Source organism: Schistocerca cancellata, chromosome 8 (assembly GCF_023864275.1).
Source record: "Schistocerca cancellata isolate TAMUIC-IGC-003103 chromosome 8, iqSchCanc2.1, whole genome shotgun sequence".
In the NCBI taxonomy this organism is placed as follows: domain Eukaryota; kingdom Metazoa; phylum Arthropoda; class Insecta; order Orthoptera; family Acrididae; genus Schistocerca; species Schistocerca cancellata.
The window spans coordinates 131920315-131941626 of NC_064633.1; the positions used below are offsets into that span (position 1 = coordinate 131920315).

A 21312-nucleotide genomic window follows, 5' to 3' on the forward strand; every position below is an offset into this window, starting at 1 on the left:
GAGGGAAGTGTGGAGGGTAAAAATCGTAGAGGGAGACCAAGAGATGAATACACTAAGCAGATTCAGAAGTATGTAGGTTGCAGTAGGTACTTGGAGATGATGAAGCTTGCACAGGATAGGGTAGCATGGAGAGCTGCATCAAGCCAGTCTCTGGACTGAAGACCACAAAAACAACATACCGTATGATCATATTTTCAATAATAAGCATAGTGGTGTTACTGAGTCAAATGCTTTTCAGAAATCAAGACATATTGCATCCACCCGACTGCCTTGATCCATGGTTATCAGGATGTTATGCGAGAAAAGTTGAGTTTCACAAGATCGATGTTTTCTGAATCCATGCTGGTTGGCATGGAAGAGGTAATTGAGTTAGAGATACCCCATTATGTGTGAGATCAAAACATATTCTATAATTCTACAACAAATTGATGTCAATGATACTGAATGATTGTTTTGTGGATCACTTCTGCTACTTTCCTTGTACACAGATGTGACCTGCACTTTCTTCCAAGTATTGGACACAGTTTTCTCTTCAAGGAATTTATAGTAAGTTACAGTTAAAAAGAGGAGCTCAAGGGTGAGCTTTGTCCAGTTTCAGTGATTTCCATTGTTTCTCAATATCAATGACAATAACAATATAATTTGTATCTTTATAGTGTCACGAGAATTAAATTGGTACAATACTACTGGATTTTCTTTTGTAAAAGGACAGTTCAAAGCAGACTTCAGCATTGCTGATTTTGCTTTAGTAACCTCAATTCATTTTCCCATCTCATCCATGAGTGTATGGGCATTACCTTCAGTACCATTAACAGCCTTTATAAAAAATTTGTGAAAGATCTTTAGATAATATTTTGCTACAACAGTCACTTAAGGCTTCACACAATGCCCTCTTGACAACCAAACATGTTTCATTCAGTATCTGTCTTTGCTAGTCTTATACTTTCAATTACACCTATTCTGCAGTAGCTTCTGTTTCTTTAGAAGTTTATTTACAATGATTGTGTACAATAGGGAGAATTCTCCCATTATGAACCATTCTGCTGCGTACATTTCTATTAAGTGCATGGCCAACTATTCTTTTAAACCTGAGCCACAGTTCTGAATGCTCCTCTCTAGACCCAAATGTCTCTTTATCTAGTTTGATGAGCATATAAACCCTTCTAGCTGTTTCAGTTGCTCATTGTACTTTGGCAATCATAGTTGCTACAACTGCCTCATGGTCACTGATATCAATTTCAATGTGGACACCTTCAAAGAGGACAGGTCTATTTGTTGGCATTAGATCCAACATATTTCCATCATAATTGGGCGTCTGAACTATCTATGCTAAGTAGCTTTCAGCAAAGGCATTCAGTAATGTTTCTCAGGACTGTTTTTCCATACTCACTGCATACACAACAGTAATTTTCACAATTGATTGTTGAATGATTAAAATACTCTCAGATGATGAGAATATGATTGTGGAACTTATGTACCACTGAACTTAAGTTTTCTATCAAGATTAAAATTTTCTGATTCACAACTCAGTGGATTTTGGTATGAAAACAGATTTCTGACTTGAGTACCTGTTAATCGTCATCTCTAAGACTTTAAAATGGAAAGATTAAAGATTTTCTTTTCCCAGGGTATCTATATGATTTTAATAAGGGAAGGTTAAAAGATTTTCTCTTCCCAGTATCTATTACGAGTCTCTTGCTTCACAAAGTGCAACGATAGCTTATCAACCACTTTATGGTTGACTGCCCCATCTAAATTTAATTTTTTGATATAATTAGATTTATAAGACATCTAATCTGATCTTTACAATGTTAGAATTGTTCTCAGGGTTACTCACCATTTTCTTCAGACAGTGTGTTATTTGCAGGTAATATTTTACCTCTGTAAAATGACGTTTTGTGTAACGTTGAAGTTAGTCTGAAAAGGAAATTATAACAATTAATACAGAAAGGTCACAAAGTCTGAGAAAATTATAAAAAAGGAGTTAGTGCTTCCAACGACTATCAAATATTTTAATATCTGTCTCTCGTCTTTGTACAAGAATTTATATAAATGTAAAAGGTAATTTATTTCTCTCTCTCTCTCTCTCTCTCTCTCTCTCTCTCTCTCTCTCTCTCTCTCTCTCTGTGTGTGTGTGTGTGTGTGTGTGTGTGTGTGTGTGTGTGTGTGTGTGTGTATTAGTAGTATCACAATATCCATATTATTGGCACAAAAACCCACACACTCGCATAGCTCAGTGTTCTATGTAAATAAAGCTTTTTTCCATTCTTTTTCTTTTTTCAGTAAGATGTTGCAGAGCAAGTGCTTCCCAAGATAATTTAGTTGAAAAAAAATATTGTTAAGAATATAAACTAAATCTCCACATTTTATTTAATGGTTTATCTAAACAGCTTTTTGACAGGGATTGTTTTCATTACAAATATTTCACTCTGCAGCAGACTGTGCACTGCTTTGATCTGCCAGATAGTTTCAAAACATTTCACACTCTGCTTCTGAGTGAAAGATTTATTCCAAAACCCCTAACCTGTGGTTGAGTCAAATATCAGTCATATCTTTTCTTCTAGTAATACTAGTCAAGCAAGGCATGCAGCAAAGCTTATGTGAAGTTTGGAAAGTATAAGTGAGTTGTACTGGCAGAACTGCAGCTGTGGGGATGGGTTGTGAGTCATTCCCGGTTAGCTCAGTTGGTTAAGAACATTGCCCAAGAAACAAATTGTAACAGTTATAAACTCTGATTCAGCCCACAGTTTTAATCTATAAGAAAGTTTCACAATGGACTGTGCTGCAAATGATATAATCCTAAAAATTTTTGTGGATTTCTGTAACAGTTTAAATAATATGTAAGTCAGCTCTGAAACTGTGGTTTTTCATCACAATGTCACAGATTAACTGACATCTCTAAAATGAAAGTAGATACAACTAAATTATGGAGAGTCAGAGAATTAAGAAATAACACACTATTTTACTCAACCAAGATCAGGCAACAGCACACAGTCAAGTACAGACATATGAGACTTAACACAGGAAAACAGTCACTGTAAAAAATGCATAAAACCTTATTACCTGAAATTCACTTTCTTAATGTCATCATATTCTTGTGCATTTAATGGTGGGTAATTACTGACAAAGAGAACAAATATTTAATGTATTTTTACATTATAAAATTGTTGAAGCTTTCATGGCCACTTCTTAACATGCTGCAGGCCAGTGCTCATCTTGGAATTTGTGGCTGGTGTTGGTTTTTATATTAATAGAAATAAAATTACAAATTTGTAGAAAATTACATTCTATTATACTTTTAAAAGAAAGTCATCTTCTAGTGGATTTTTTTCCCAACTAACAGAAAAAGTACTCTATGGCATTGGTCCCTTGCTTAACTTGCATTAAATTCCTCACCCATAACAAAGTCCCAAGTGACTGGAAAAAAGTGCAGGTGACAGAAGGGTAAGAGAATGGACTTGTAAAATTACCAAGCAATACCCTTAACATCAGCTTGCTGCAGAATTCTTGAACATATTTGCAATTCGAATATAACAAATTTCCCTGGGACAGAGAAGCTTCTGTCCACAAATAAGCATGGGTTTAGAAACCATCACTTGTGCTAAACTCAGCTTGCCCTTTTTTCACATGATATGCTGCGAACTACATGGGAACAAGCAGAGTCTATACTCCTAGATTTCCGAAGGTGTTTCACATGGCGCCCCACTGCAGACTGATAATGAAAGTATGAACAACAGAATAGGTTCCTAGATACACAAGCAGGTCAAATACTTCTTACATAACAGAACACAGTATTCATCAGAGGCAAGGGTACCACCAGGAGTGCCCCAGGGATATGTATTAGGACCACTACTGATCTATATATATGTAAATGATCTGACGGAATGTGTGAACTGCAGTCTGTGCATGCTTGCTTTCGAAGCAGTGGTGTACAGGAAGTTGAATGACTATAGGTAGATACAAGAGGATTAGACACAAGTTCTGCTTGGTGTCATGAGTGTCAGCTCATTATAAATGTAGAAAAATGTAAAATAAAGCAGATGAGTAGGAGAAACAATCCTGTAATGTTCGAATACAGCTTTAGTAGTGTGCTGCTTGATATGATCATTAATATTAAATGGAAGGGAAATGATACATACTGGTACAAGCTACCTCCATCACATACTGTACAGTGGCTCCCAGAGTACGAATGCAGGTGTAGATAGAATAATTTTGGTGACTTTCATCCTGTTTTTTTGTCCATGCAAAAGTATTTAATATGTTGCTATGACAATACGTAGTAACATAAACAGACATCTTGATACACGTTACTTGTGAGAATGCACAACAGATTCATTGCAGCCAACACAAACTATCAGTTTTGTGCATGTTTATAAAGTTCATGCAGCTAGATTTCCAGAGAACATCCCATGCATATTTAGTAATTTTTTTAAAAAAAATTTAAAAAAATAATGGAGCTTTTTTTTCTTATTTATTACCATGCAACATCCAACATTGTAAGAAGTCAACTAAGGGCCACAATAAGCAATACCATATGCAGTTATCACCGAAAGATTCTACCACAATGAATCATCTTGCTTAGTTCTGTTATTTGGATTATTTAACACATGGAATATCCCACAAAGATGTCCACATGCTATGATTAGAATGATCTTTTCAGCAATGTCACCCACCTAGTAAACTAACAAATATCAACTTCATTGAAGGTGTGTTGCTGTTAGTGTTTCCAATTCAAAGCTTTCAACTGCAAACAAGCTGTGAAGCTGTTGAGTAAAGAATTACTATTATGATTTGACAAACAAACACTATAATTAGAGGTATGTTACAACAAACATCTGAGATAAAATACCTTGACATAATTTAGAATCTTCTGTTAAATCTTTTGTTATCTCCTACATCATTAACACAAATTAGGATGTATCAAAAGGACAATTTATTGAAAAAAATTAAAATTGCAAGAAAACAGGATGGCTTGTCAGTATTTACCCCCAGTAGGCAAAAGTGTATTATTGGTGACAAGACACAAATAAATGCACCAAAAACTGTCCTAGTGTGCCAAACTATTAGTTCTTTCCTATTAGACCATATTATGCTTAGCTCTGCATGACCTGCCTCTCCTTTTAACCTTCTCCAAAGTCTCCCTCTTACTTCCACGAGGAATAACTTATAATTCTGAAAGCTAGAACAGGTTTTTTTGTGATTTTATATTTGACTACTAGCAGTACTGTAATTTTTCCTCCTGAAGGTCCAGCAATTTTGTCTCCTTTAATTTCAAATCAAAAGAATATCATCTATTCTATCTTTTTAAATAATCTTAACTTTCAAATAAACTCAAGATAGCTTACAAATCATGGAACAAGATTATTTGGTGCTTAAACATAGTGATCAATATGTAAATTTGATCCAGACTCTCTGTAGATTCACTCAAAAGACTTAGCATCGTGACAAGCCTACTGGTACAAGATTTACAGATACAGAAATTAGATTAGGAACAAATTACAAAATGAAGCTACAAACATCAAATACACAATTTCTTAGCTTCTCAATTGTCATTATTTTTCAATAGTTGAATATAATAGAGGGAAACATTCCACGTGGGAAAAATATATCTAAAAACAAAGATGATGTGACTTACCAAACGAAAACGCTGGCATGTTGATAGACACACAAACATACACACAAAATTCAAGCTTTCGCAACCAACGGTTGCTTCTTCAGGAAAGAGGGAAGGAGAGGGAAAGACGAAAGGATGTGGGTTTTAAGGGAGAGGGTAAGGAGTCATTCCAATCCCGGGAGTGGAACTTTTTTTTCTTTTTTTCCCAAATGCCCTCAAAAGTACAGCCCCCCTCTGTGTATGTTCAGTATCCCCCATTTGTCCCATTTGGTACAGGTCCATACACATGAGCAGTAATCTAGAATGGGTTGCCCAAGTGACTTGCATGCAAGCTCCTTAGCAAACTGATTGCAGTTCTCCAGTATTGTACCAATAAATCGAGTGTACCACTTGCTTTACCAATGACTGAACCTAAGTGATCATTCCATTTCGCATCAATACAGTGGGTTACAGCCAGGTATATGTATAAGTCGGCCGATTCCAACAGTGACTCACTGATATTATAGTCATAGGATATTACACTTTTTCATTTTGTGAAGTGCACAATTTTACATTTCTGAGCATTTAAAAGGTTGGCAATATCTGCACCACTTTGAAATCTTATCAAGAGCTGACATAATATTTATATGCTTATGTAACTTCTTTCAGGTAGTACATCATTGTAGATGACTGCATCATTTGCAAAAAGTCTGAGGTTATTATTAATATTGTCCACAAGGTCATTACTATGAAATATGAACAGCAAGTGTCCCAACAAACTTCCCTGGGCACACCTGGATTTACTTCAACATCTGTCGAAGACTCTCCATCGAAGACAAATTGCTGCGTCCTTACCAAAAAATCTTCCATCCAATCACATACTGTGGTGTCACCGCCAGACACCACACTTGCTAGGTGGTAGCTTTAAATCGGCCGCGGTCCAGTAGTACATGTCGGACCCGCGTGTCGCCACTGTCAGTCATTGCAGACCGAGCGCCACCACACGGCAGGTCTAGAGAGACGGACTAGCACTCGTCCCAGTTGTACGACGACTTTGCTAGCGACTACACTGACGAAGCCTTTCTCTCATTTGCCGAGAGACAGTTAGAATAGCCTTCAGCTAAGTCCATGACTACGACCTAGCAAGGCGCCATTGACCATTTCTGGAGAGAGTCTCACTTGTATAACCAAGAGCGATGTACCACAATGATGGAATAAAGTTAAGTATGAACACAGCTACGTACTTTTCTTTATAGCATTAATTACGTATCCTGTTCCAGAATTCATGCCAGTCGGCGTGAGTTGACGCGTGCCCTTTCGGTATCACCGCCTTGTGTCTAGACTGTCTTGTCTAGACACAACATAAACTATACTTGAGATGCCATATAATTGTACTTCTGACAGTAAGTGCAAGTGTGGTACTGAGTCAAATGCTTTTCAGAAATCAAGAAATACTGTATCTACCTGACTGCCTTGATGTGAGCAGGGATTCACTTGATCATGCTGGGTGGCATGAAGGAGTTCATTCTGTCAAGATACCTTATTATGATTGAGATCAGATTACATTGTAAGATTCTATAACAAATCGATGTCAAAGATATGCGATGGCAGTTCTGTGAATCACTACTTCTACCCTTCTTGTAGACAGGTGTAACCTGTGCTTTTTTCTTCAAACTACTGGGCACTTTTTTTTTGTTTTTTCCAAGAGATAAACAACAGAGTATAGTTAGAAGATGGGCTACCTCAACTGCAAATTCAGTACAGAGCCTTATAGGGCTTCTATCATACCCTGGAGCTTTGTCCAATTTTAAAGATTTCAATCACTGACACTAATACTTATTTCACTCATCCTTTCAGTGGTGCAAGGATTGAACTGGAGCAATTCCCTTGGGTTTTCTTTGTAAAGGTACATTTGAAAACAGAGTTATGCATTTCAGCTTTTGCTTTGCTACCATCAATTTCAATTTCAGTTCCTATCTCATTCACTAGGAACTGGACACTACCTTTGGTGCCACTAACAGCCTTAATTTCGTTGAGTTTTGTGAAAGATCATTTGACTATATTTTTGCTATGGTAGTCATTACAGGCTTCATGCACTGCTCTCTTAACAGCCAAACACATTTCATTCAGCATATCTCTCTCTCTCTCTCTCTCTCTCTCTCGTGCTATGTTTTGTTTTGCACCTATGATGCAGTAATCTCTGTTTCTTTGGAAGTTTATTCACAATGACTATATATCATGGAGCATATCTCCCATTATGGACAGTTCTACTGCGTACATACCTATCCACTGCATGGCCAATTATTCTTTTAAACTTGAGCTGTAGTTCCTTTGCATACTCCTGCCCTGTGTTACAAGTTTCAAGTTCCTCACTGAGATATGACACTTCTGATTTTTATCTAGTTCACTGAACATATACATCATTTTGCTCATTTTAGTTGTACTTTGTACTTCGGTTATGATTGTTGTCACAACCAAGTCACAGTCACCAAAACCAATTTCGATGTGGACATACTCAAACAGGTCAGGTCCATTTGTTGCCATTAGGTGCAATACATTTCCATTATTAGTGAGGTTCTGAACTATCTGTGATAGGTACTTTTTAAAGAAGGCATTTAGTACTGTTCCACAGGGTGTCTTATCAAGCCTACTACTAGCAAAACTTTGATTCTCCTAATTGATTGTTGGATGATTAAGGTCTCCACTGAATACATCACTTCTTTTCATCTCTTTGCCGACATCTTAAAGTACTGCTTCTAACACTTGGCATATTTCTACAGCTAACATAAGGAGTATGTCTACCATGTCAAACTTTTGAGTTATGAATTCCTGGTCAAAGATGGTGAAGTTTGGGCTTATTAATGAATAATTAAATGAGTTTTGTTATGCGTTGCACATATAAGCAACCAACTTGAAGTCATCAGATAACATGAACTAGGAAACCTGCATATTTGCACAACACATTTACCAAAGCAGAGGACATTTGCTAGGATGACAGGTTCACAGTAGTTCATACGCAGACAGCTGCTCACAACTAAATGGCTGTGCATTACTACAGGACTGATTAGACCATAAAGGATTGATGAGCTTTTATGTTTAGGGCATTTAACAGCAGGCTTTACTATCATCCTAACAACTTTTAAAATTTTCAGTACAAACAATGAAAATATGTAACTGCAGTAAAAATTAAGGATCAAAGTATAAGGAATATAAAAATACACTAATTCGAAATGTCTAAAACATTAATCATTAATATCTAAAGGCATTAATGCCCAGATAGATACTGTGTTTGTTTTTCTGACTGTTTCGGTAAAAGGCTTGTTTCCTCAGAGAGAGTGTCATTGTCCATCCCAACACATGACACATGCTCCTAGAATACTAATGTCATTTCCTTACAATGGAACACAACAGGCATCCAATACTAATGGCTCTTCTTGGTGGAGTGCGCTATATGGAGAAGTGTTAGTGTTATCTCATTTAATTTGAGTGACTGACAGGAAATATACAGCTGTTAGGCAGTTAGTTAACCAATGGGAGCTGGTTCTCAGGCATTTCTATCCCCTATATTCTGTGACTTTTCATAATTATCGCTCTCCACAATGATACCACAGACTGCAAGAGCGTGGCATATTCAATCAAAATTATATTTTGTTTGACTGCTGTGTCTACCACATAATTATCATGGATTACATTTCTAGTGCTGAACACAATGATATCACTGTGTGTTGCTTTTGGAGAGAGAGAGAGAGAGAGAGAGTGCAGCTCTAATCAAACTTCTCTACCCGGTTTGCACAGGACATTATTTGAACAAAGTACATGAGGTATGACGATATTCAAATCTCTATTGTTTGAGAGGCATGAGGAATGCATATATGATGACACCAAAACCCATTAATTCAGTCAGTAAATGAATTCTTTGGACTTTATCTGCGGAAAACCAAGTGACAAACTAACGCCAGAAATGGACACATGTAAAACAGAATTAACTTGCCTGATTTGGTCTCTGAGTCTGGAAATTGTTGAAGGATGAATAATTTAGTTTTGCACAACTGTTGAATGCAAATAACACTGTGTATTATTTACGTACTTGCCAGTAAAGCTCAATTACATTATGAACAACTTGCAAGACAGTGCCTACTCTTGGGCCCTAACACTTCAACTGTGACTCCTCACCATAAAGCATGCACTTGGCCACAGAATCTTTGTCATCCACAATAATCACTCACACTCCATCGGAGCAGCTCTAAATCAGTTTCGCACAGGCCATGAACTGCTTATGGATCCAGATGAAACAAATAACTGTAGAGAACTATTCAGTATATATACCGATGATTCAAAGCATTATGGCCATTGTCCACTATGAGATTAAATATGGTCTGTGTTGTGGACACATGTTATGGTAAAGAATGTGACAAACAGAGCAGAGATGAGTGGGAATCATCCAGGCTGCAAAAAAGAAAATCCACAGATAACTTCAAAATGTCAAACTCATCAGCTGTTGGCTTGTCCTTATCGTATCTGTGGAAAGTGGTGAAAGGATAGTGAAACCACGAGAAAGCATTGAGATGTTGGATGTCTACACCTCATCATAGAATGTGGAGACTTGCCCTATTTGTAAAGCAGGATAAGCAGAGATCTTTGGGAGACCTGATGACACAGTACAGATTTGGTGTAAGCACGACTCTCATAAGTGTTCCCATGTTGACCAACGACACTGTCAGTTACAACTGTAATGGGCACAGGATCATTGACATTGGAGCATGGAGCATGGATCAGTGGAAATTGGTCATCTGGTTGAGTGAATCACATTTCTGGTTACATCATGTTGATGGTTGTATCTGGGTACTTGTTGATGCAAGGGAACAGCTATGTGAAACATGCACTACACCATAAATGAAGGCATGGCATGCATTTACCTGGACTTCTATGGAACTTGTGGTAGTAACTGAAAGCACTGTAACACCTGTGTATTGAGTACACATTATTATGGACCTCCTGCATCCCTGCATGCTTGATGTCTTTTCCAGCCATGATGAGATCTTTCAGCATGACAGCTGTCTGTGCCACCACTACAGAGTGCCCAGACTGAAGCAACCATTAACAACTGTCCGCTGTAGTGGATGCTATGCATCACTGGGATGAACATTCTCCTACAGAGTAGAAGCAAGCTAGTTAATCAAGATTCTAGAACAATTTCTTAGCTACTCCTAACGAAGAAGGAAAATAAATGTCATATATCAGCAAAATTTTGTTGTATTCTGAAGAGGTGCTGTGACTGTTTACTGATATAACTGATGATTTAAAATAAAACTCCAGATGTCTACAAAAAGATCCCGCAATGCATGTAAATTACAGGCTGGTAGTTTGTGGACACAAAGCTGGAGCCTGTTGCAGCCCTAGGTGTGTTCCACCATGTTCAAATCAGGCTAATTTGTTGGTAATGGCATCAATGTGAGTACACCACCATGTTCCTCACCGCAGTGTAATTCTTGTCCTGTGACACGAACTAAAAGATTCATCACTGTTGGGAAAGACATCAAGCATTAATGGATGCATGAGGTCTATAATAATGTACACGCACTCCTCAGCTTTCACAGTGCCTTCAGTTACTACTATAGGTTCCACAAAAAACAGAGTGAATGTCCACCATAGTATGGTGTTGACTCCCACCAGCCTGCATCAGTGATGCAGAGTTCATTGCGTGCAGCTGTTCACTTGAATGACTACATACCCGCACACAATTGTCAACATGATGTAACAAGAAAAGTGATTTGTTCACCAGGTCACACATTTCCACTGATCCACACTCCAATCTCGATGATCCTGTGCCACTACAATTGTAATTGACAATGTCATCGGTCAACATGGAAACATCTGCGAGTCATCTGCTGTGGAGTCCAGGTTCAGCAAAATGTGCTGAACGGTGGGATCCAAAAAATTTATGCTTGCACTAATACTGTACTGTGTCATCAGATCCCTTCCTATCCTCCTTTCCAAACAGGGCAAGCCCCCAACCTCCACATTCTGTGATGAGGTGTGGATGTCCAACATCTTGATGCTTACTCTTGGTTTCACTATTCTTCCACCACTTTCCACAGATACTCATGATAGTGGCAAACAAACAGCTGACCAGTTTGGCATTTTGGAGATGTCTGTGGATTTTTCCATTTGTGGCCCATATGACTTCCATTTGTCTTTGCTCCACTTGTACACTTTCTTTACCACATTATATATCCGCAACAACACCTGGCTGTATTTAATCTCATAGTAGGCAGTGGCCATAATGCTTTGAATCATCAGTGTATATAGTAAGTCGTTCTCTGCAATTAACTGTTTGATCTGGATCCTTAATCTATATGTGGCTAGTGCGAAATTGATTTATAGCTTCTTTTCTGGAGTGTGAGTGATCACTGAGAACAAGAAAGATTTTGTGGCTATGTGCATGCTGTGTGGTGAGGAGTCACAGCTGAATTGTTATAATCCAAGCGTAGGCCGTGTTCTGTATTGTTGATACTGTAAGTGAGCTTCAATACCATATATGAAAGTAACAGGCAGCGTTCTTTGAATTCAATGGTCATGCAAAACTAAATTTGTCATCCTTCAACAATCTCAGATGTCAGAGAGCAAAATGGATATGGGTATTCTGTTTTACATATTTCCATTTCTGGTACTGACAGAACACAGCCAGCAAAACAGACAATGAGAAATTTGTGAGTAAGGTGCTCTCTTTTCCTATGCATTATCAATAGTTAATAGTAGTTTTACCAGTGTGGTGACCATTTTTTCAGTTTACTGGCTCTGGTATTTCCCCTTCTTAGATTGGTCAGGCAACTCCCATATCAGATCTTAATATCTGAGGATTCTGATATTTTAACATCTGAGGCATCTGGTATTTTTCTTCTTCTTTGATTGGTCAGTCAACTCACAAATCATATCTCAACATCTGAGGCAATCCGCTTACCTGAGTGTCATCTGAAGCAGTCCACTTATCTGAGTAACTACTGCTCATATTTCATGTAGCCCAGACCTTACATAATTTTTCAAGTAGCAAAACATTTTCACTTTAAAGTAAAATGAAGGGTTTAATGAATAATGGAGAATACCTTGTGGCAGAAAAAGTTAGCTTTTGTGTATCGCACTGCATTATTAGAGATCAATATGAAATGCGAATTATTTCCAGGTTCCATATTTGAAATACAAATGTCTATGAATACAGAAATAGCAATGCATATACTCATGAACAGCTTTGCAGTAAAGTTCTTCAATAAGCTTAAAATATTATAGAAATGAGGTGGATACATGTCTTCAGTTCACTTCAATATTAGACAGGCCTGGACTTGTCCAAGGAATTCAAAAAGTGATCCTTTGGGTAATATTTCAAAATGATGCCACTTCATTACGTCTTCCATTTCAAATACTCAAAAATATTCTGTCATATGACATTACAATGCATGATGTATTAGGAGGCAGTTTTTCTATGACAAATAATTTATTTTGTTTGGTCAGTTACTAGAGAAACATGAAATATGGTTTAGGCTAGGTAAGAATTTTACACCAAACTCAGTATAATACTCTGGGCGTATTTCTCACTTAGCCTACACATAGTTGTTACCATAACTACAGAGGATCCACAGGCAATACACATTAATCCCAATGACTCTTACTGAGTTAAACTAAACAAATTTAATATGTTAAAAATATTATTTTAATACTGCTTTGCTTACAAAAAGAGAAGTTTCTGTCCAAAATATTAAAACTTCCCAATTCAAAGTATAATTTGTAAGTATCAGTGAATTTCTTGTTCATAGTTTTCTTAAATGCAATATTAGGAATACATAATGGCCAAAATAAAGAATATGTAATCTCAAACCATGGAAAATCCAGGACGGAATAATGGCAATATTATGAAAAGGATAGATTGCTATTCACCATGTCAAGGAGATGGTAAGTCACAGACAGGAACAACAAAAAGACTGCTAAACATGTGCGCTTTCGACAAAAGGCCTTCTTCAGAAGTACACAACATACATACGTTCATGCAGGCATCACTCACACATATAACCATTGCCCCTAGTCACCAAGGCCCAACTATGAGCAACTGTGCACGATGGAAGAAGAAATTTGGGTGGTGGGGATAAGGAGGACGCTGGGATGGGGACAGGGAGGGCTAGCAGGTTAGGGGTGGGAGACGGTTATGTGAAGCTTGTGGGAGCAAACAGTGACAGGGTAGTGCAGTTAGGTGCATCCACGAGGTTGGGGGGCAGGGAAGGGGGGGGGGGGGCAAAAAAGGAGAGAATTAGAGGAGGAGAAAAACACCGCGGGTGTGTCGCTGGAGTAGAAGACTGTGTAGTGATGGAGTGGGAACAGGGAAGGGGATAAGAGTGAGTGAAGGACAACAACTAAAGAAGGTTCAGGCTAAGGGGCTTACAGGAACATAGGATATACTGCAGGGAGAGTTCCCACTTGAGCTTTTCAGAAAGGCTGGTGTTGGTAGGAAGGATCAAGATGGTGCAGACAGTGAAGCAGCCACTGAAGTGAAGAACATTGTGTTGAGCAGCATGTTCAGTAACTGTGTGGTCCAGCTGTCTCATGGCCACAATTCGGCTGTGACCACTCATGTGGACAGACATCTTGTTGGTTGTTATGCCCATGTAGAATACAGTTTAACTTATAAATCACATGACTGGTTTCACAGATGGTGTTGCCTTTGATGAATAGGTGATGCTTGTGAGTGGACTGAGTAAGTGGTAGTGGGACAGGTCTTGCATTTAGGTCTGTTACAGGGATATGAGCCATGAGGCAAGAGGTTAGGAGCAGGTATGGAGTAGGGATTGATGAGGATATCGTACGTTCTGTGGGTGGCAGAATACCGCCATGGGAAAAGTGAGAAGGATAGTGGGTAGGATATTCCTCATTCCAGGGCACGACAAGAGGTAGCCAAAACAATACTGGAGAATGTGATTCAGTTGCTCCAGTCTTGTGTGATACTGAGTCACGGGGAGGGTTCTCCTTTGTGGCCAAGCAGTGAGACTTTTGGAGGTGATGCACAACTGGAGTAATAAGGCATGGGAGCTCTGTTTCTGTACCAAGGTTGGGAAGGTAATTTCATTCTGTGGAGGTCTGAGAGAGATATTTAGTATATTTTGAAAGGGACTGCTCATCACTGGAGATGCATTGTCTATAGGTGGCTACACTGTATGGAACAGACTTCTTGGTATAAAATGGATGGCAGCTATTGAAGTGGAGGGATTGCTGATGGTTGGAAGATCTGATATGGACGGAGTTACTTATGTAGCCACCTTTGAGGTGAAGGTCAACAATGGGGAAGGTGCCTTGTTGGGTAGAGAAGGACCAAGTGAAATGTATGGGAGAGAAGGTGCTGAGGTTCTGGAGGAATGAGGGTAGGGTGCCCTCTCCTTCCATCCACATCAAGACGAAGATGTTATCAATGAATCGGAACCAGGTGAAGGCTTCAGGTGGTTAGTAACGGTTCCTCCTGATGGCACATTAATAGGTTGGCATAGAATGGTGACATGCTGGTGCTCACTGGTGTAACACAGATTTGTTCATAGGTGATGCCTTCAAAGCTGAAGTAACTGTGGGTGAGGATACAGTTGGTCATGGTGATCAGGATGGAGGTTGCAGCAGATTTGGAATCAGCAACAAGAACTATGGAAAGTTGGTGGGGGAAATGGTTGGTGTCTTTTATGTAGGAGGGTAAGTTACAGATAATACACTTAAGGTATTGATCTACAAGAGCAGAGATTCTATCAGTGGGGGCATAGTAACTGGAAAGAATAAGACACCCTGTGTGGTTGGGTTTATGGACTTTAGGAAGCATATAAAAGATAGGAGTGTGGGTAGTGGTAGGCGTGAAAAAAAGAGATACACTCTGGAAGGTGTCCTGGGATGGTCCTAAGGATTTGAGGAGAGAGTGGAGATCCTGCTGTATTTATGGAGCGGGGTCACTGTGACACGGTTTGTAAGTGTATGCATCCGACAGCAAACAGGGTCCTTCTGCCAGTTAATCCCTGAGGTTCAAACCCATAGTGGTGGAGCCTTTGTCAGCAGGTAGGATTATAAGGTTGGGATCAGTTTTTCGGTGGTGCATTGTGGTTCTTTCTGCAGATGTAAAGTTAGCTTCCATATTGAGGAATGATGGTGAGGCAAGCTGTGAGTTTAAAAAATTCTGTAATCAGGGGGTAATTTTTGGGGGGTGGGGGGGTGGGAGGGGGGTAGTGGGGGTGGATCACGGTTGGATGTAGGAGTAAAGTGGGTCACACAAGCCTCTGCATTAGTTCTGGGTTGAATCTTATTGGTACGGTTGGTGGCAAAAAAAGTGTTTCCACTGTATGGACTGGGAGAAAGAGAGAAGTCTTTAAAGGTCCAGCTGAATTTGGAACTGGGGCAAAAAGTAGGGTCGCTGGAAAGAAATGGTACTTCTGTGGGGCCAAGGTTTTTGGAGGGAAGGTATGTGTCTATATTTTGGTTCTGTATTTTGTATGGTTGTGGGAGGGAGCCTGCACCATCTGGATCCTTTCTGCCAACACCAGCTTTTCTGAACTGCACAGTTAGGAACTTACTGGAATATATCCTAAATTCTTGTAACCCACTTGGCCTTAACCTTCGTTAGTCCCAGTCCTTAACCCACATATCCCCTTCCCTGCTCCCATTCCTGCACTACACAGCCTTGTATTCCACCAACGCAGCTACAGTCTTTTTTACCTCCTCTACTTCAATCCTTTTCTGCCTCCCCCCCCCCCCCCCCAACAACTGAATTCCTCTAGCTGTCCTAACCTGTGCCTATGATGCCCGTTTGCTCCCGCAAGCAGCATTTTACCATACCCCATGCCTTCCCTGCTATCCCTCCCCCTCCCCACCCCAGCCTCCTCCTCAGCCCCACCAACCAACATCACTTCTCCCATCATGTGCAGACACTCACAGTCTGGCCTCTGTGGCCAGAGACAGTAGTTGTGTGTGTGTGAGATGTGCATGTGTGAATGTGAGTGTGTTTCTCGTTTAGAAGAACTATGTTATCCATTTTCTAAGATGCTGACTGCTTACTTATTTTAATTTTGTGTACCTTACTCTTCAAATAAATTCTTTTAATCCATATTTTTTATTTCACTTCATTGTTAGTATTCTGAAGGCTATGCACTGAAGTGGCTGAGTGGCACCCTCTTGAACCACAAGTAAATTAACAGAATAAATACTCAGCACTACACTAGTAATGCACCACCACTGGTTAAGTAACCATGGTCAAAACACCCTTGTTGAAACCCTACAAAGCAACGCTAGTGAGCCACTGAGGATCACAGTCAGTCTCATGTACCAATATCAGACCTGTGACTGTTAGCATTTTGACCCCCAGGTCACACTGCCTAGATGGAGACAAGCCTACTAAACTTATTGGCTAGGTAGCTGAGAGGCCATTGTGAAAGCATACCTGAATCAGATACACTTACCTGGAAGCCCAGACTGGGTGAAAGCTACAATATGCTGATACAATTTGGTATCAGAAATCTGATATCAACTGTTCCATTCCACTGTGTAATGAGTCATTGCTGTCCTCTGCCCATTCAATACCAAGTGAAATCTGATGAAAGGAGAGACAGCAGCTCCTCCAACAGCAACCAAGCAGTAGAATTCACTATGGTGTGATGATTAAGAGGCAGCCTGGGCATATTACACTTGCTTGTGGATTCCTTGTTTTTTTCTGAATTCTGAGTTTTGTGTGTGTTCTCTCCTTTTCCCATGGAGTGAGAACCACAGACAAGTATGCCACCTGGCACTGTAGATGAGAAAATGGCCATCCATGAGGCACTCCAACATTTTCTGGATGATGTCACGCATATATGAACAGACAATCTCACAATGCATAACAAAATGGAAATGTCAAAGGGAGAGAGAAGGGTGCTTGTCCGATTACTTCTTTCTCGGATCAACCATGACAGGAAAAAAGGCATTTTCCTGGAAAACTTACAAACAGATGATGGTTCTAAAGGGAACAGTTATCGAGTGTGGCTTGGTTGAGGTAAGTAGGAGATGCAAGGAAATTTTAATGTGACATGGTAAGTTGTGGGTTGCCCATACTTTCTTAGATTTACTGGAAGGTCTGTTGGAACGTTACCATGGAAAAAATACAGCAAAGTGTTACTAGCAACAGTTTAATGGCATTACCCAGTGGCATCGACAAACCACAGAAGCATTTTTGAACAGAATTAGAAATTTGAATATTAATACTTACGGTGACAGTTCAAACAAAGCACTTGTGCTTGCAGCAGAGCAGAGGGCATTGGATATTTACCTTAAGAAGTCTCCCCTAAAGTGAGGTGAGAATTCCTGAAAATGATGCACGAAGTTATTGTGACCACCACAACCCTGGCAGAGGTCACGGCAGTAACAGGAATTATAAAGCAGGCGGGTATTCAATACATAAATAACATGTTACCTGTATGGATGATCACGACATGCATAATGTGACAGCAAAGAGGTCCAGTATAGAATTTGAAGACAGATTGGGCACTGGGAGTGAAAATGCTACCATCAGTTTTAATGGGGGCAAGGTGGAAGAGCATGATGGGTTTCACACTAACTTTCTATCATCAAACATAAATTATTGTGCAACAGACACTGCACAGTGCTCCTTGTATAAGTAAACAACAGAAACCAGTACCATTTTCACCACAGATAAACTTCAATAATGAATGAAAGAAAACTGAAGATACCAAGGCTGAAAATCAATTACAATAAGAATAAAATAACATTTTATCTTGTAATTTTTGTTGCTTATTATGGAAAGAATATTAAACATGAAGTAGACCTTGGGTTATACTACATATCTATTAGGCCTACCCCAACCTTTACTTTGTATTCATATAATGAATAAGATTAAAATAATATGTAATCAATACACTGAAAATAAAATAGTAAAAAATTACAATGGAGTCACAGTTTTTGTATTTACAGCAGTTGAAGACGACAGTAAAATGCACAGCAGAAAAATAAACAGAAGAGTACAATGGCCTGGAGTGATTTGGTTAACCTGAACAGGCATTTCAAAATTACGTTTCTGATGCACCTGAAATAGAAAGTTCACAATTAGTGTAACTTCTGACAGTGACACATGGACTTTCAATGCAAAAATCACTGAAAGGCCAAGGATTGCTCACTGAGCAATGGAGACAGGCATGTTGGAAATTACTATGAGACAGAAGAAATCAGACAACTAGATTCATTAACAGACTGAGCTGGAGACTTAATTACGAATATAACAAAAATGAGTTAACAAAGAAGTTCTTCGCAGGATGATGAGAAGGAAGGAAGGTTTGAGACAACAATGTAATGGAAGGCGAGTAAATGACAAAAAAGATGCAGGGATTATATGGATACAATTGTAGGCTACATGACATGAAAAAAAGACAGGGGAGACATCTATCCATCAGGGGATGTCAACTGGTTGACATGGATGTCAACTTGTTGACAATGATGAAATTAATAAAAGTTTCTGCAAGTAACATTAAAATAAATGGGTGATGCAGCATTTTAGATATTCAGGGCCAAAAATTTTAAAATATAGTCCTCAGTTTCTAAGATCTATAATAATAGCTGACAATTGTGGCAGGATGTCAAATTCTATTTAATCAGTATAAAAAATATTTAACAACCTGAGGCAGCTGGAGACCGTGTGAAGCTCACACAATCTGTACTATTTATATCACTTATTTTATTGATGTTCTCATTTTAGTCTTTAGGGTATAAGGTTCAATAAGTAGGCAACCATTAATATTTATTGCTTAAAGGCTTTATAAAGTTCTGTACAAGGCTACGGGGTAGAGTGGGGATGTAAAAGCTTAGCTCTGGAATGCATGGAGGGATTCAAAGGAAACTTAATTTATATGACTTCCTATCTGGGAAACAAAATACTATGGGTGACAGATGTGACATTGGGGTTGGGGTTTCAAGGTAGGAGGCAACATGTGAAGATAACAACAAAACAAAAAGAGACTAATATTAATGTCAAATTCAGCCTCTAGGAGAGTAAGTAGGCTAGAAAGACAATGACATGTACAAATAACTGAAAATGGCAGTTTTATTTTATTATTAATAGTGCTGAGTCCATAACTACCAGGCTACTTTATTTATTCTTCCTCCTAAAGCAAAAACTGAAAATACTGTATGTAATCAAATGCCACAGTACAATATATGTACATAATACACATCAAAGAACTTTTCTTAGATTTGTCTGTTATGCACTGCAGCTTTTCCAGGTTTATCTAGCAGCTTTAGTTAGTTATAATTTGGAAAGTACCATATGTTAAATGTGGAGAAAACATCGACCTTGGGCTATGCTACATATCGCTCTATTAGCACAATCTTTACTTTTTATTCACATTTAATGGCTTTGCCAACACAGAATCAAATTGTCATCTCATACTTCGTGTGATACTACAGATCAGTCTGACACCTAGATAAAGACTTCAAGAGGGAACACTATCACATTCAACCTACAAATGGCCTCCATTAAGAAAGAGGTGGCAGCAACAGATATGACATGAAAATGATGTACGTATATATGCCTGATAATACAGGTTAAGAACACAGACTGTTAATCTGACCAAATGATTTTGAGTCATATTAAACAACAATTTGTGTCACCTAAACATGAAACCTGTACAGCAATCAGCAAGCTGTCCACTATTTTTATTTATTGATAACCAACAGCTGCATAATAAACAACAGCATCTGGTGCCTGCATATAAAGACAACTTCATTCTTTTCAGTGTTGAGTATTGTTCTGAACAGTAAAACAGGTAATCATATCAGTCAAGGATGACACTGAAGAAAAGGTCAGATCAACACAAAATTCACAAAGGAAAAGAGTGATATAATATTTAATCACTTGTATTTATGCATGAAATATATTATTGGTATTATACAGAGAATTTCCTAATCTAAGATAAAGTTTAAAGGAAAGTCATGTAAAATGTGTACTTTAACAGATTCAAAGTCAGCTCTACAACTATATTGGGATATTGTTTATATTGGTTTGTTGTAGAAAAGAAATGCGTTCCTAGCACGATTCTGACAATTCCAAAATGTCCTACCTGTAGGAGTTAATGTGTGGCATCCTGGAGGTGTGTGGACTTAAATATTTCAAAACGGAAAAATTTGAATATCCTGCAACCTTGGTTTCATCTTATCCAAAACTTTATTAGTATGCATAATCCATGATGGGTAATGTAAACAAAAAGGGCTGGTAATTGGGTTAAAATTTATGTGATACAAACATCAGACACTTTAAGAACTCAAACGTTGCTGTAAAAACTGCACGCAATATTCAGTTTAAGGCGACAAGACATATCTACATCGCCCAGCCACTTTAACTGTGTGGTGACATAACATACTGTCAACCACAACAACTGTGTAGTCATACAACAATACTATTAACATAATCACGATTATATTGGTAAACAATATACAGCTGTGGAAGCTTCCTTTTAGATTTGTAATATTACAAGCAACATACAGATATTGTACTGTAGCAGACGTGTTAAGCACTTTCTTCTTCAATAAACTTAAGACAGGAAATTAATGTTACCACTTTATAATACACCGGTTTTCTCGTTAATTTTGGCAATAGGAATGTAAACAAATCATTAAAAATACCTGCAATAAGTAATAAATTGTTGAATTACTCGGATAAATCATTTTCTTCT

At 38.5% G+C, this 21312-nt stretch overlaps 1 protein-coding gene across 1 annotated transcript in view; it reads right to left on the reverse strand.

Annotated features, from left to right (window-relative positions):
* The window catches only part of LOC126095422 (uncharacterized), a gene marked incomplete at its 5' end in the record, with an annotated part of 138509 nt that extends 121401 nt beyond the window's left edge, over positions 1 to 17108 (reverse strand). Inside the window, 2 exons of the mRNA XM_049910219.1 lie at positions 1838 to 1917; positions 17059 to 17108. Of these exons, the coding sequence (XP_049766176.1) occupies positions 1838 to 1917; positions 17059 to 17108 (130 nt within the window). The remainder of the gene's footprint in view (positions 1 to 1837; positions 1918 to 17058) is intronic.
* Between the last annotated feature and the right edge of the window lie 4204 nt (positions 17109 to 21312).